The 18,204-nt window shown below is 32.1% G+C and overlaps 1 protein-coding gene across 1 annotated transcript in view; it reads left to right on the top strand.

Annotated features, from left to right (window-relative positions):
• The window catches only part of LOC139528673 (argininosuccinate lyase-like), a 51,954-nt gene that overhangs the window by 17,533 nt on the left and 16,217 nt on the right, over positions 1 to 18,204 (top strand). The window contains exons 9-17 of the mRNA XM_071324786.1: positions 339 to 391; positions 2,915 to 2,977; positions 5,025 to 5,139; positions 8,140 to 8,224; positions 8,770 to 8,829; positions 10,327 to 10,410; positions 11,028 to 11,108; positions 11,659 to 11,765; positions 12,242 to 12,382. Coding sequence (XP_071180887.1) covers positions 339 to 391; positions 2,915 to 2,977; positions 5,025 to 5,139; positions 8,140 to 8,224; positions 8,770 to 8,829; positions 10,327 to 10,410; positions 11,028 to 11,108; positions 11,659 to 11,765; positions 12,242 to 12,382 — 789 coding nt within the window. The remainder of the gene's footprint in view (positions 1 to 338; positions 392 to 2,914; positions 2,978 to 5,024; positions 5,140 to 8,139; positions 8,225 to 8,769; positions 8,830 to 10,326; positions 10,411 to 11,027; positions 11,109 to 11,658; positions 11,766 to 12,241; positions 12,383 to 18,204) is intronic.

The following is an 18,204-nucleotide window of genomic DNA, read 5'->3' as shown; positions in this document are numbered from 1 at the left end:
AGAGACTCTATTTATATTATATTACTTTAAATTCTGTATTAGGTGTGCATGCATTCATTATTGCAAAATCACGAAAATTAATGTGATTGTATAAATCTTTTGAAGGAAAATAACTACTGTTGCATTTTTTCACATAAATAAAAGCGTCACACTAATTTCTGAATTTACTGTAATCACATTATGTTTTTGTATGATTAATCATGTTATGTTTTTGTATGATTAATCATGTTATGTTTTTGTATGATTAATCATGTTATGTTTTTGTATGATTAATCATGTTATGTTTGTATTTGATTAACAAATTGTGTGTTTAATAATGCATGTTGTGTTTCTAACAGTGGTGCTCTGGCTGGTAACCCATTTAACATTGACAGACCATTTCTTGCACAAGGTAACAGTCTTAATGTAATGCACCAAATCATATATAAATGTTAAATAACAATTCAAAGCAAACTTGATTGTGTCATGTTTGTCAACTTGCCTGATTATTAGAGATTTGCCAATAAGGTAGGTGTTGACAAATTTTCCTTTGATTTTGATTTTTTTCCCCCAGACTTTTCACATTCAACATATCACTGGAAAATATTAATTTAAGTGGGTTTTAAAACTTATTATTAACCAACTTACTACAATATGTATAGAAATGCCCATGCTTTATAAAAGGAAAATGTCAACAACTGGTCATCATGAATGGAGAAATTGCTACAGCCAGTCATTACGAAATCTCAGTCATGCATTACGAAATCACACCTGTGCATTAAGAAATCACACCTGTGCATTACGAAATCACAGTCATGCATTATGTACAGATGAAACAGGACATCGATTAATTCAAAATGTCGTTTATTTCTTTAAATAAGTGTGACAATTTTTTTTAAAAATTTTAAAACTTAATATCATAAAAACAAGTTTAAATGATGTTCAGTGTTTTGTTATGACTTGAAACGGAAATATTTCACAGCCTTTTTTCGAGTACGACTTTCCATTATTATCACTGTTTCATTTCCGTTGTTCAATCCTCATGCAGACTACAATCGTAACTACTCGGCCATTCTTGCTATGCTGTACAATAACGTAAATTTATTTCTTTGTGCAACCAGAAAGGCAGAGTAGTTCCGATTGTTGCAGACTACACAAAACAAAGATTAAGAATAGTTAAACTGTCTGATTTATTCTTCCCAGCTACTTTATATTTGCTAGATGAAATGAATTTTAATAGCATAATGATATTATATAATAGATAAATGGATGAGAAATCAGAAATTACATCTGACAGTTACAATGTTGACCAAAATTCCATCGTGAATGCGAAAAGACAAGTTCAGCTATGAAATTCCAGTATCTTCTTCACAATAAGTTTCTTACTCTTTGTTTAATCAAAGAAATAAAACCATTTAATAGAAATGTTATAAAACTGGCTTTTTCTGCATTGGTCCTGTTGTAGATTTGTGGTTAGCTGTATAATTTTGGATCCGAGACTCGAAGATTGTTCTTGAATGAAGTTGCCTTAGTTGGTTAATAAAAGTATCAATATATGGACTTTTTCATATTGGCCCTGTAACATGCCCGAGGTATTAATAATGGCTAAGGATGGTTGTAATGGCCTTGAGGCAACGATACATTAATACATTAATACTATTATATTGAATTGTTAATAAATAATTTTTATGCCCCATTTATGGGCATTATGTTTACTGGTCTGTGCGTCTGTTCGTCCGTCAGTTCGTCCCGATTCAGGTTTTAAGTTTTTGATCAAGGTTGTTTTTGATGAAGTAGTAGAAGTCCAATCAACTTCAAACTTAGTACACATGTTCCCTATGATGTCATCTTTCTAATTTTAATGCCAAATTAGAGATTTTCCTCCATTTTCACGGTCCACTGAACATTTAAAATGATAGTGCGGATGGAGCATCCTTATACTGGGGACACATTCTTGTTATTATACCCCATGCAACGAAGTTGCGGAGGGTATAATGTTTTTGACCCGTCCGTCCGTCAGTCCTGTTTCTTGTCATTGCAACTCCTCTCAAACCACACAACAGAATTTCACGAAACCTTTTCAGATGAAAAGGACATACTATGTAGTTGTGCATATCGACAGGAAATTACGATTCAATTTTTTTTCTAGGAGTTACCCCCCTTTGAACTTATTTACTTTATTGTACTACTGCAACAGTTTGTCATCGCAACTCCTCTGAAACTACACAACAGAATTTCATAAAACCTTTTAAGATAATAAGGACATACTATGTAGATGTGCATATCGACAGGAAATTATGATTCAATTTTTTTTCTAGGAGTTACATCTCTTTGAACTTATTTGCTTTAAGGTACTACTTCAACAGTTTGTCATCTCAACTCCTCTGAAACCACACAACAGAATTTCATGAACATTTGTAGATAATAAGGACATACTATGTAGATGTGCATATCGACAGGAAATTACGATTCAATTTTATTTTTCTAGGAGTTATGCCCCTTTGAACTTATTTGCTTCAATGTACTTCTGCAACAGTTTGTCATCTCAACTCCTCTGAAACTACACAACAGAATTTCATGAAATTTTGTAGATAATAAGGACATACTATGTTGATGTGCATATTGACAGGAAATTATTATTCAATATTTTTTCTTATACAATTTTTTTTTCTTACACTTATTTAATTTCTCCAATGACAATGTGGGGACGTGGGGTATGTGAGCGTGCTCACTAAGGTTCTTTAATTTTTAAAGTTGAAATTTTTAACTTTGATTAATTGTGAAATTCCATTATATTGCTATCCTATAAGATTAAATCGAAAGATAATACTTTCTCTTTAGTATTTCTCCTTGGTATACTATTAGTCTTTCATGAAATCAGATGATTAAATAGATAAAATGATAATAGTTACAGCAATTAAACATTTTTTTACAGAACTTGACTTTAAGGAAGTGTCAGGAAACAGTATGGATGCAGTTAGTGACAGAGACTTTGTTGGTTTGTATTTATTTAACAAATTACTACTGTCCTTTAATGATAGAAAATTAAATTTTGTGCAAAGTGTTACCTTAAGGGCATATGATACAGTTTTGATCCTGTATTTACATTTTGATAAAATTTTCCATATAGACTATTTTTTACCTGATTAAATCAAATATGTAATAAAAAATATACCTTCATGTGCTACCTTTTGAGAAAAATGAGGTTGAAATTTTGTATATTTGCTCAAAATTCGGATTTGTAGCCGTATTTTCGCTTTCGAAAGAAAGACATAACTTTTTTATTTTAAAAGATAAACACAAATTGTTTTTTTGTTAAATAATTTGTAATTTCTGTATTTTATAAGTGTCCTAAAAATTTATACATTTTGTATTCAGAAATGACTCATATTTTTAAATGTTCATGAACATGATGAATGTAGAAAAAAAACATAATTTTTTGCTGTATATTTATCAATTAAAAAAAAATTAAACTATTTACGTTTCCATGAAAATTGGCACACATAATCTTCTCGCGTAATCAAACCAAATGACATTTTAAAAAAGAGGGGTCCATGAACTCATTTTCAAGTTAAATAAGTTTGAATGATAAAAATCTGTTGAAAACTGAATCTTTTCCCAATAAGTCATAGTTTGACGTCTTGAAAATAACAATTTAATTTAGCAATGTCATTACCTCCCCTGTAACTGTATCGTATGCCCTTAAAAATATCAAATAAGAAGATGTGGAATGATTACCTATGAGACAACTCTCCACAAGAGACCAAATGACACAGAAATTAAAAACGATTGGTCATTTGGTCTCTTCAAAAATGAGCAAAGCCCAAATCCACATTAGTGATAGACTATAATTTGTTTGTTTGTATTGTCATAAAAAATTGACATTTGTAATTGAGACTCTGTTGATTTTAATTAGTTGCTGTGTATGGAAGCCAAAAGCATACCTGTCAACCTCTGAAAATGAAAAGTCAGGTCATGACCTGCATTGAGAAAAAAAATCTCAGGTCATAACGCGTACGACATTTTGCGGGCTCAATTGAAGAACAAAAATATGTTTACATATAATTTATATAGTCAATATAGTCAATATGTATATGAAACAGTTAGAACATGTATACAAGTTTATTTCAGACTATTGTTATATTCCATAGTAGCAGACTTAGCATTCTTTAAAAGAACTGCACTTGGTTTCAGTTCATAGCAATGCAAATGTGTATTCATTTTACAAGAAAGAAGAGCACACAGTGTATCCTTATTAAGATCAGCCCTAAACTCTGTAGCTATTTTCTTTACTAAAGAAAATGCCCTCTCACTGTCTGCATTGCTGTTTGGCAAAACCAGTAATGTTTTAGCAAGTTTTGACAAAACAAAAAATCTTGGCTTGTTAAGAAAAATGTCATGCAACTTGGACATTTCTCCCCAAAATGTACCAATGTCAGTTTCAGGGGAAGTGCAAAGTGGAAGTTCATCTAATGGGGTCAACTGATAGTCACTGAACTCATCTTGTAGCTGTGTTGTCTCTTCATATCGTTACGTAGCTCAGGTAAACAGTCCTACATTTTGACTTTTGGTTACATTGAAAAAGACCGATAAAACCGAAGGTCGTATTACTTCTAAATACCGGAAACAATTCCGGTCAGAAATCCGGGTGAAACGGGTAATGTTAGAAATTCCCGGGACCCGCCGGGTAAAGAAAAACTCCCGGGTGAGAGGTGAAAATAACGGGTGTCACCCGCAAAAAACGGGTGAGTTGACAGGTATGCAAAAGGAGGGCCTCTTGAACTACATACAATTTAAACTCTTCAAACCTGGTAATAGTATATTCCATTTTGGAATAGCATCTTATACCATTAATAAATCAATTTTAGTGCAAATTGTTACAAAAAAAGTATTTCCGAAAGTTGTGATTTTTCAGCAAAACGTTTTCACTGCTAAAAATTTGACATTAAACAAGCATGATATTAAACCTTCATAAGAAAGAGGTCCCAAGGGTTTCTTTCTTTAAAAATTCTGAAATAAACTTAACACTGCATTGTATTTTTCAGCTGAGTTTTTATTCTGGGGTTCTTTGTTAAGTGTACACCTGAGTAGGTGGGCTGAAGATTTGATACTCTATAGTACTAAAGAGTTTAGTTACGTACAGCTGTCTGATGCTTACAGGTAAGTTATTTTGTTGATTGTGTAGAACTGTTGTCACAGGGGAACTTTGGACTATAATTTTGTGTGTGTCCATAACTTATGTATCATTTGATATAGACTTGATACATAATGTGTGTATCTACCAAAGACAATGTTACCATTGATGATGGCCTCAGTTTTTGGACATATGGATAATGCATCTAAGAATTGTTATAGGAAAATTTGCATGTTTACCCTAACACAATATATATTCTTGTTTCTCATAGCTTTTCAGTGCATGGTTTGACCTTTTGGGTCATGCCTCAACCTTAGCATACATATTTTTTAAATATCTAAAAAATGGTTCAGACACACTACCTTTTATTATTTATTCTTAATTTACATGATAAGAGATTTACAGTGCACCATAGGTTTTGTACCTAGGTGTTGTGATCCAATATCTTTTTTATACGCCCGTCAAAATTTTGACGGGACGTATTATGGTATACAAATGTCCGGTGTCCGTCCGTCCGTCTGTCTGGCCGGCGTAAACATGTCGCACCGTAACTTGAGAACGACTTATTCAAATTTCATGAAACTTAATATAGTTGTTTCTTATGATGGTCAAATGATCTGTATACTTTTTGGAGAAAATAAGATTTAAACTTTTTGAGTTACGGCACTTTGTAACTAAAACAGGGGTGTGTTTTTTTTCACATGTCGCACCGTATCTCAAAAACATTTCTTGATTATTGCTTAAAACTTTACACACTTCTTAGTAATATTAATCTTAATATCTGTATACTTTTTGGTGATGATTCAAAATTTCATTTTTGAGTTTTTGAGTATTTTGTAAAAAAGGGGGAGGGTTTTTTTTACATGTCGCGCCGTATCTCAAAAACGATTTATGATTATTGCTTAAAACTTTACACACTTCTTTGTTATATTAATCTAAAGATCTGTATACTTTTTGGTGATGATTCAAAATTTCATTTTTGAGTTATTGAGTATTTTTTTAAAAAGGGGGAGGGTTTTTTTACATGTCGTGCCGTATCTCAAAAACGATTTATGATTATTGCTTAAAACTTTACACACTTCTTTTTTATATTAATCTAAAGATCTGTATACTTTTTGGTGATGACTCAAAATTTCATTTTTGAGTTATTGAGTATTTTGTAAAAAAGGGGAGGGTTTTTTTTACATGTCGCGCCGTATCTCAAAAACAATTTATGATTATTGCTTGAAACTGTACACACTTCTTTGTTATACTAATTTAAAGATCTGTATACTTTCTGGTTTGATTCAAAATTTTATTTTAGTGATATTTGTAAAAAAAAAACAGGGTGGGGGGGGGGGGGGGGGGTTTCACATGTCCCGCCGTGTCTCAAAAACAATAAATGGTTATTGCTTAAAACTTCCTCAGAAACCATACATGTCAAGTGACATGATATTCGCGTGTAATACACGCTTTTTCAACGGTTTACACGCGAGGATTTTATCACATGGCGTGTACACGCTTCTCACCACTTTACACGCAATTACACGCTTTTTCGTTCTTTTCATTTTTTGGTCGTTAGTGATATCGCTATTCTCAGGTTTTTTCCTTATTCGGCGATAAATACCGAAAATTTGGCTGCAATATTGTTTATTTTTCTATATGGACAAACAGTAAATGGTAAGTAGTTTGTGATTAGCTTTAACGATTTTTTGACTTTCTGTCAAATTCACTTTATAGGGGATATGTGCACAGAAAGAGGTCACTTTCAGGGCCTGTACCGTCGTCTAAAGTGTCGATTGTTAAGCCAAAACGATGTGTACGGCAAGATTCAAGATTTATAAATTATATTTTGGAGTTCGAGTTTAAATGATCGAATGACAAGTAACGCATAATTTGTGCATTCTATGTTGCAATGATAAAAAAATAATACATGTGAGGGGAGAAATACAATGTAGCTATTTGAATAAGCATTTAACATGTTTATCTGTAATGGAAATCAACTTTATAAAACATTTTTCTTTTTCAATTTCAGTTTCAAATCTAGCCAACACGGCAACAAATTTCTACAGGCCATGGGGATAAAAATATCACAGAACTGTTGGCTCAGCTCTCATAGTACCAGCTTTCTTCTGATGAACTACCCAGTTTTAACCAGGCAATAGCAATGAGAGCTATGGCAGAGATAATAGATGACATTTTACATTGCCAAAAAAAACAACAACATTATGACATTCTTTCAAATCTTGATGAAGCTAATTTAGTCAAATATCAATTCCTACTGTGGGAGAGCCTTTTCAATTATAAAGAAATTGACACTGAATTCTGATCAGAACTTGACTATGTTACATTTGTATTGTGTGCTAGCTGTTATCAAATAAATGTAACTAAACTTGAAACTGGCAGTTTTTTTTAATATGTGCCTAGTGGTGGTGCTTTAAAAGCAACATAACAGACCACTGTTTAATACAATAAAAGTTTACAGTAGAATATATATTGTTTTTTTATATTCACAAATTTTTATGAAATTATGAACATTACCACATTCATATTAACAAGTCCGCATCTACGTCACGCGTTTTCACACGCTTTTTGACATGTCATGTCATGTCATGACATGATTTCCCATTGTCAGAGGTTGACATGTATGTCAGAAACTATTTATGAATATTGCATAAAACTTCCACACAAGACGTCGGGCGCTCATGGCGCAGCTGTTTATATTTAGACTTATTAATATATCATGAACTTTTTAGATCCCCATCAGGCATCACTTAAACTGGATTGGTATTCTAAATTGGTGTATTTCAGAGTAATTTTGACTTTTTTTTTACATTTAAAAACTTGTCACACTAGTTCTGCCACATTTTGCTTTTGAATGCATCGAAAAGTGAAATAGACGTTTACGATTTCTCAATCAGTTTTTCTAGTGCTAGTCATTGTTAAATTGAAAAATATTTTTTTTTAAGAAAAGATAATACTTGAGTTAAATAATATAAGAAACAATATTTGTATTGAATATTTACAAATATGTCACTTATTTTCAGCACTGGCAGTAGTCTAATGCCCCAGAAAAAGAATGCTGATAGTTTGGAATTAATTCGTGGAAAAGCTGGTCATATGTATGGTAGGGTAAGTAAACAATTATAGTAACCTTTGTGACTGAGAAATTTGAGATATTTAAAATACAAGCAGGGTAGTTATGAAATAGACAACAATTCAACAACGCAACAAATTAAAAAAAAACCAAACATTTAGAGGTGAACTTACAACAGATTCAACAATAAACAAGTTTCTGTACCATATACATGATATAAATGAATGTTAAATTGACAATTTATGAGCAAAATTTGTTCTCATAGCATGGCATCTAGAGGCTTTACAAAGCTTTTTCTTAGATTATAATAAGAAAATATGAACAAGATACTTTGAATCAGTTGGCTTTTCCAAAAGATGATAGCAACAATATTATATTTGACATTTTTTTCCTCAACTTGGTGTCTGAACTACATTTATTAACGTTGAAATTAACTCTTAATTTAGCTGGTTTTCTCTGTTAGATGTATGTACTAGTAATAGATATTTGAGCATTTGCAAATTGTTTTGCTATTTTACCAAAGACTGCATTTTATGTGTTTAATATACAAATTAATAACATGTATTTGATATACTTACAGTGTACAGGTTTTATGATGACCTTGAAAGGAGTTCCTAGTACTTACAACAAGGATTTACAGGTTAGAACGAATAAAAAGAGATGTGGGGTATATATGGCAGCCACCTGACAACACAAATTGCCAAAAGCCATCATAAGGCAACATACAATATTCAACAATACAGCCCTAAGTGTAGTCTACTGAAATGGTCGCCTAGGCGACTTTAAAACCTGATTGGCGACCAAAAATTCATATCTGGTCGCCATTTGGGCTATAAGAATATTGAACATCTGGCGACCAGACATTTTTCCGAAATTTGCCCTGATCAGAGTTGGGTTTTAATAAATCGTCTGAGCGCTTGACAGTTACACAAATGTTGTACTGTTTTTCAAGCGCCTTTTAGATTGAAGGTTGATCTTATCAACGCTTTATTGCATCAGGCAATTTGTAGGTTATTTGTATGCATTGACTAAAAATGGCACAGATCCATCTATTTTAGTATTTTGCTCTCAGTCACAACTCGACTATTATGTGCCACTAGAAAGAAACCCATTAGCATTTGAAGATTGTGTTTATTGAAAGCACATGGTCGAGCCTCGTTCTCAATTTCGTCAGTAAACAGATGAAACAAGGTAGGCGACAATTTTGTAACTTGTTTTCATTGTCTACGACATAGATTCAATAGAATAACAGCTACAATTTCGCAAACAATTTCAGATGTTCACTTGACCTATGGGGCAATCACCAGTGCTTCTGCAAATGTCTAATGAGATTTTTTTTGACTAGGCTTCGGACAACCGCTAAACGTTGCAGAACAAAAAAATAATATTTTTATTTAGCAAGGGTTGTTTAGCGAGGCCCCTCATGGGGGGGTCCTAGTAATCAAATAATCACCATTTTTTTGCCAATATAATCACATAATCATTAAATATTTGCTTATCTTTAGTAATCAAATAATCATAAACTAAAAATACAGTCCTAGGTAATCAAATAATCATTAAATATTTGGCTTAATAATCAAATAATCATTAAAAAAACGGCCAAGTAATCACATAATCAAAAACCCCATGAGGGCCCTCTTTAGCTAGAAAAAAATGTAGGCGACCTGAAATTATTTCCTGGCCACTGAAATCTTGAGTTGGCCACTAAATTTTTATGTCTGGTAACCAGTTGGCCACTACATTTCAGAAGCTACTTTGAGGGCTGCAATAAATACATGTGTAATACAATATTTAAAGATGTAAAATGTCAGGAGTCTAAAAACATTGATAATACACAGTAATGCACGGTAATTTCCAAAGATCTTTACATTCTCAGGATTACAGACATATACATTATGAATTAAAATACTTGACATTAACTATACCAGTTGCTGATGTTGTTAAAGACAACATTTTTTATTGGAATTAAATAACTTTTTTTTATTTTTTTCTCAGTTGTATCTAACATTTGTTAATAAAATGCATCTTTGATTAAGTGAGTGTGTCATTTATGAGTCAATACAGATGCAGATTACAAATAAGTTTGGGTAAATCTTGAATGCACCGATACCTGTGACCATATTATCTCTATTTACAGGAGGATAAAGAAGCCATGTTTGATGTATATGATACTTTAACAGGAATACTACAAGTGGCTACTGGAGTCATGTCAACATTAATGGTAATATTCTTATATATATTTGAATATTATTAGGGCTGTTTCATTAAAATTATACATAGTACCCACAGAAGGCACTTTGAAAATGTGGAACTAATTATACTTATAGAGGTTGTTTGAGAACTTCTTTTACACATCCACTATAAAATCATCCACCCATAGATTACAGAGTGTCTTCCTTGGGTCCTATGTATGTTTTTATGGAACAATACTTACAGTGTGGTCATAAATTCATCAGTCTTCAATTTCCTGTTTACTAATTATGGTACTTACATATTGGAACACATAATGGTCATGTATGGAACGTCTGTCATATTTTCTAGGGAACTACAAGCATGTTATTTCAGAAACTTGTTATCAAGCTTCATGTGAATATGTTTTACTTTGTGATTAGTTTTCAGATTTATTGATCATCAACTTTCTGATAACTAAATTATGAAAGCTTTGGGATCAGTAGCAAACTAGTCAATACTAAAGATATTCAAGGGAAAGTTATTCGTACAGACATTTCAGTTGGATTGATAATGTTGACATGAAATGATTGATATAATTGAAGTGATCAACATGTCCCAGTACTGTGTGCCATTCAAGAAAATTTACAATACCTTGTTTTCTTATAGATTGACAAAGAAAAAATGAAGGCTGCTTTGAGTCCTGATATGTTAGCTACAGATATAGCTTATTATCTTGTCAGAAAAGGGGTAAGGTTGTCACACGATTTATTTCTACTAAGTTGATTGTTAGCTTATTTTTTATTCCAAGGGTTTCAAGGACTTTGTTATAACATAATGGTTTAATTTGAAACCACCATACTGTCTCATATTACCAATGTGTTAGTTAGTAAATCATATCAAACATTAAAAATACATAAATTTTATACCTACCTAAACTACTTCTAGATCAGGGGCGGATCCAGCCATTTTAAAAAGGGGGGGGGGGGGGGTGTTCCCAACCCAGAGTAAAGAGGGAGGGGGTTCCAACTCCCAGACCCCCCCCCGGATCCGCCACTGTCTATTTTATTTAAGATAGAAAATTCAAAGCACACATTTTTCTTTATATCAGCTTTGACACCAGACTTAATGATGTTTAATTTCCGTTAACTTCAACAAAGTTACTTCAATATTACCCAGATTTAAGAAAACAAAGGTTATCCTGGTCAATTTTAAATTAAATTTGATTTGATTATTATTTGTATGTGCTAATCAGATTTAGTATGTATAATTAAAATATTATTTGATTTATGAATTTTAGATACCATTCAGAGAAGCTCACGGACAATCAGGATCATGTGTAGCATTAGCTGAGAAAAAGCAGTGCCTGCTGTCAGAATTAACTCTGGAAGATTTTAAATCTGTCAGGTACTCATCTAATTATATATGCTGTTGATCGTGGGTCTCATTGGGGTCTAAGTGTGACGCTGGATTGCCGATTTTTTGTAAGCATGATACGAGAAAGTCTGCCCTGAAAACAGGAAATGAAGTCTAGCGGGACACGGGAAATTACAAAAAAAGGAGAGTTGCTTACATACATAGCGTAAGCGGGATAAGGGAATCTGACAAAGCAGTAAAAGGGAACCGGGATCAGAACCCCCTAATGAGACCCCCTTGATCCACCATTTTCTACATGCCTGTACCAAGTCAAGAATATAACAGTTTTATTCATTTGTGTTGGTCCTATGCAAATGTTTGGTGTTCAATACAATCAGATCATCACCTTTTGAAAACTATATATGACAACTTTAATTTGACTTTATTGATTTTATTATTTAAATGTTTGCAGCTGCTTTTGTTTAGTTTATTTTTTGTGTACATTTTTTACATTTTCATTATTTCAGTGAGAAGTTTGAGGATGATATATTAGAAGTATGGAACTATGAAAACTCTGTGGATCAGTATTCTGTTTATGGTGGAACTGGAAGGAGTAGTGTTCTACAACAAATCAATAATATACAACAGTTCCTCAAAGACAAAGCAGTTTAAAAAACTGATAAGAGCTGGAAAAAGTAGTATGTTCCATCCATTTATAAACACTTTTGCTGTTGATGAAGGATGGATAGATATGTAATCAGTACTAAATTGATTTACAAACATCACAAATATTTTGAAACTCTGCACATATTTTATTTTAGATTTGTGAAATTATATATTCTAGAGCATATTTGTTGTGCTTTTTCTCTTAGCTTTGACATTTAAAAATGATTGATCTGCTAAACATTCATGTTTTGTCTTACCTGTATTTATTAGTGAATTTTTTGTATCTTCAATATTAATTCCTTATTCCCTTTTTAATGAATTTCTATTTTTGAAAATAAGAACAATATTACTTTTTGATATATATTAGCTCATCAATGGTAAGAAAACATGGTTGGTTAGAGGGAAAAACTTTACCTTGATAAGTGTCTATTCAAAATCCCTAAGAGTTTTTGAAGATTTCTTTACCATGCAAATAGCATGACACTCTTCCAACAAGGGCCACTATTCACATTCTTTATATAATATAACCTAATGTCTGATTTTATAATGACCCCTGTTTAGATAACATATACATGCATTATTTTTTTAATTTTCAATCATGGTGCAGGGAGCCATAATTGTACACAAACTTTTATCAAAATCTTTAAATTGACCTAAAATTGGTGATATTAAACACTTAAGAAGCTATTTCACTTTACAGTATTGGTTTTTTGGTCTACTTAAGGAATAATTAACATTACTTCATTTGTACACACTAATAGGGTATTTAAACTAATAACAGGTTAAGAAAATATCAAATGGTGCTATGATCTGTGCGTCTCTTTAAAATATACTGATCTAGTCCTGATTCCAGATCATTTTTTAGTTTCATTTGATTGCTTTAGTAATTGTTAGTGAATTTAATAATGTGATAATTTAAATTGTTTATTTTTATATGTTAAATAGATAGTATTATTGTTAAAATTTTGTAAAAGCAAATCATTTACCGGTATTCAAATTTTAGATGTGGTTAGATTTTTTTATGTTGTTTTACATTTGCTTGTGTTATTTTTTTATCATAATACAGAGATTTTTTTAATTTTAATCTCCATTGATGTTTTTAGAAACAAACGTGTTCTTTTTTCTTCTTCTGTTTTTTATTTTTACAAAATAAAAGGTTTGCTTGTATTCCTTCTTTTTTATAACGAATATTTTCCACTGTTTTCATTTATTTTTTTTTGCTTGATTTTTTGTGCTTTTGCTTGTTTTTTTATTTCACCTAATAAAAAGATTTCAATACTGAAGACTTTTACTATAGGTTCTTATTATTGTTATTATCCTCATCTCATGGGTTTTTGTGCTATTAACAATTATTTCCGTCAAGTACTACAGAACTTTGGTTTGCAGTTCGACTTTGATCAGTTGAAATGTAAGGTTTTCTATGATCTGTCAGACACCTTCTTCCTGTTTATTTTTGTATTTTTCAATATGATCAGCAATAGAAGAAATATCCTCCCTGAAAATTAGAGAAATACCAGTCAACCTGTTATAGAGTTATTTCCCTTAAAATACAAATTTACAGTTTCTCACTGTTATCTTAAGTAAGTAAGTAAATTTTATTTAGAGTCGGCATATATATACTTAATAACAGACAATTTAAATAACATCTTAATTGCTTGAAGATGATGATTGTCCTGAAATGTTGATCTTTTATGCAGATGTGATCTCAAAAAATATAGATTACATTTGTGATTCGTATACTTTGGATTCATTTATTTTTGTTGATACAAATTTTTGTGGATAATTGATTTCATGTTTTCCAGAAGACTGCATATAATATTGCAGCAAATTTGTAATTTGTTGAATATTTTACTTCGTGTTTTCCATGTGCCCTCGAAATCCACGGAAATTGGAACTAGGACATTTCACCAGGTGAGTGAATCAGACACAGGTATGCCTCTTGTTTAATCTTTAGAACACTTAAATCATGTTTAAAATGATACAGAATTAACTTTTTATCTTGTCACAGATACAGTATTTTGTGCAATTGTTAGTTTTTCTAATTTAATGTTTTATATTCAGGCCCAGAGTTAATGAATCAGAGGTTATAGAGAAACAGTATTATTTAGTAAATCCAATTTATGTTAGTACAGTAGTGCTAAGTCATACCATTAGTCTTAGTATCTTGACTTCCATTTTGCTAATGAATAAAGACATGTATGGCTATTTATATGCCCTCTAGATGTCCTTTTGGTATTTTAGGGTTGATGTACCACTCACTTCATGTTTAGAATAAGGTGCAGATCTGAAAAAAAAAAAATTTCTGAGGAATATTTATTTGTCATTCTACACTCAATTAACAGCATTAAATGTTACAATCTTTATTACTACAAGTTTATGTCAAAAGGGATTTGTATAGTGTCTTCACAAAAGTAGGTAACCAGAGCACAAGTTAATTAATTTAGTGCTTTGTTTTACCCAAACATGACATGGTGCACTAATCAACTGTTTGTATTGAATGTTATTTGTTGCAGTTACATTCAGTAAGTTGATGTCTTATCAAAGACAGTCTGGTCTTGTCTTAAGATTTTTTAATATTTAAACTGTAACTAGCCAAAGTGATTTTATCAAAACTGCCAACAGACAAAACTAGCGATATTAACTACAATATTTTTTCACTACGAACATTTTGTGGCAGTGTAGTATTCATTGAGGATAAGATATAACGTTCAACCGAGAGAAACTTGTGGTTTTTACCACAGCATTTCTCGTTGTTAACATTGTGTGGTAGTGTAGTATTCAGAGTAGAGAAGCCATAACTGTCAACCGAGACAAACTATTAGTTTTTACTACGACATTTCTCGTTGTTAACATTGTGTGGTAGTGTAGTATTCAGAGTAGAGAAGCCATAACTGTCAACCAAGACAAACTATTAGTTTTTACTACGGCATATCTCATTGTAAACATTATGTGGTAGTGTTGTATTCAGAGTAGAGAAGCCATAACTGTCAACCGAGACAAACTATTAGTTTTTACTACGGCATTTCTCGTTGTTAACATTGTGTGGTAGTGTAGTATTCAGAGTAGAGAAGCCATAACTGTCAACCGAGAGAAACTAAGGGTTTTTACTACGACATTTCTCGTTGTTAACATTGTGTGGTAGTGTAGTATTCAGAGTAGAGAAGCCATAACTGTCAACCGAGACAAACTATTAGTTTTTACTACGGCATATCTCATTGTTAACATTGTGTGGTAGTGTTGTATTCAGAGTAGAGAAGCCATAACTGTCAACCGAGACAAACTATTAGTTTTTACTACGGCATTTCTCGTTGTTAACATTGTGTGGTAGTGTAGTATTCAGAGTAGAGAAGCCATAACTGTCAACCGAGAGAAACTAAGGGTTTTTACTACGGCATTTCTCGTCGTTAACATTGTGTGGTAGTTCAGTATTCAGAGTAGAGAAGCCATAACTGTCAACCGAGAGAAACTAAGGGTTTTTACTACATCATTTCTCGTTGTTAACATTGTGTGGTAGTGTGGTAGTGTAATATTCAGAGTAGAGAAGCCATAACTGTCAACCGAGAGAAACTAAGGGTTTTTACTACGGCATTTCTCGTTGTTAACATTGTGTGGTAGTGTAGTATTAAGAGTAGAGAAGCCATAACTGTCAACCGAGAGAAACTAAGGGTTTTTACTACGGCATTTCTCGTTGTTAACATTGAGTGGTAGTGTAGTATTCAGAGTAGAGAAGCCATAACTGTCAACCGAGACAAACTATTAGTTTTTACTACGGCATATCTCATTGTTAACATTGTGTGGTAGTGTTGTATTCAGAGTAGAGAAGCCATAACTGTCAACCGAGACAAACTATTAGTTTTTACTACGGCATTTCTCGTTGTTAACATTGTGTGGTAGTTCAGTATTCAGAGTAGAGAAGCCATAACTGTCAACCGAGACAAACTATTAGTTTTTACTACGGCATATCTCATTGTTAACATTGTGTGGTAGTGTAGTATTCAGAGTAGAGAAGCCATAACTGTCTACAGAGACAAACTATTAGTTTTTAACACAACATTTCTCGTGATTAACTTTGTTTGGCAGTATAGAGTATACAAAGTAGAAATGACATAACTGACAACTGAGACAAACTAGTGGTTTTAACTACACGATTCCTCTTTATTAATAATGTGTGAACATCTATACTATTAAACGAGAAGACCTCATTTTGGGTGTCGCTTCTCTTCTTTCCACAATAAATTAATCAACACGCCTCTGTGTCCTATAGGTACAGTGCATAGTCGCAATTGTCATCCATTCATATGATTATTCAGATTGAGTTATTTTGGGAGAAAAACGAGAAAAAGGGCATCCGGATATTGTCCCGTCATTGGACAAAATTTTAAGTCAGATTATACTTCCGGTTTGCGTTTTTCTGTATACTTTGAACATACATATACTACGAATAAAGTGTATTTTCAGAATTCTATCTGCTATCATTTTCAAGTTTACTATCCACGGTGGTCACAGAGTTTATTGAATAGAGAGGGTCTGTATACTATATCAATGACCACCATGGATCGATTAGAAAACTTAGAATTGAAAGTAAATACACTTTATTTATATATAGATACAGATAAGCGCTAAAATTATTCATGTGCACTTTTGATACCTTTGAATTAAATCTTTTACAAAATTCATTGATTACAAAAAAAAAGAAGATGTGGTATGATTGCCATGTTGACAACTCTCCACAAGAGACCAAAATGACACAGAAATTAACAACTATAGGTCATCGTACGGCCTTCAAAAACGAGCAAAGACCATACCGCATACTCAGCTTTAAAAGGCACCGAAATGACAATGTAAAACAATTCAAACGAGAAAACTAGCGGCCTTATTTATGTACAAAAAATGAACGTAAATCAAATATGTAACACATAAACAAACGACAACCACTGAATTTCAGGCTCCTTACTTAAATGTTCATAACATACTAAATGTATATTCATATTGAAATTGATAGAAAACCACAAATTGGGAATTTTGGAAATAAAGGAGGAGGGATTAAAAAAAACATTTTCCTATCCCCAATAACCTATGATTTATGATTCTTTTGCTGAAATTCTCCAGACATTCAATATTTCACAAAATTCTTCAAACAACACTTTACATACTTTAAACTACCCTCTGAATGCCCGCGATATCGCGGGTGTGTTCTAGTGAAGTATTAAAGTAGAAAAGTCAGATCTGTAAACGTTATATAAGAGCTAAACTACATTCTTAGAAGGAGTTCTGACAAGAAATATGTTTTTACCACAAATAATTAAGCATGTGATATTTTAGCAACCCTCTGTACACCTTAGATATAAATCGATGCACAATGGAATAAAAATTCAAGAACAAAATATATAAATTAGATTTGAACTTGGAGTTCAAAAAACATTTATTAGTAAACAAAAATTATGTATATATTGCAAAACAACTCACTTTTTTTATGGAAAAGAAGCTTTGATACGTATATGAAAAGAAGCTTTGATACGTATATGAAAAGAAGCTTTGATACGTATATGAAAAGAAGCTTTGATACCTATATGAAAAGAAGGCCGTTAGTGTCATTTTCTACTAAATTGAGTGTATAGCTGTAACAGGCATGATTGGAAGAAGATGATGGTAGCATGCATCCTGACTTTAGATCGATATAACAAATTCGTAAAAACATCCATTTTGTCTCAAATTGTTGTATTGGTTTGATTAAAATTCAATGGAAGCTTATCCTAAGCTCTTGTACATGGTAGGTATATTTAACGTGAACATTGTTGATCTTAATATTGTATGAACCCTAAAG

This window comes from Mytilus edulis, chromosome 6, assembly GCF_963676685.1.
Source record: "Mytilus edulis chromosome 6, xbMytEdul2.2, whole genome shotgun sequence".
NCBI lineage: Eukaryota > Metazoa > Mollusca > Bivalvia > Mytilida > Mytilidae > Mytilus > Mytilus edulis.
The sequence above is the reverse complement of the archived record's forward strand: the minus strand, read 5'-3'. Positions and strand labels throughout refer to the sequence as shown.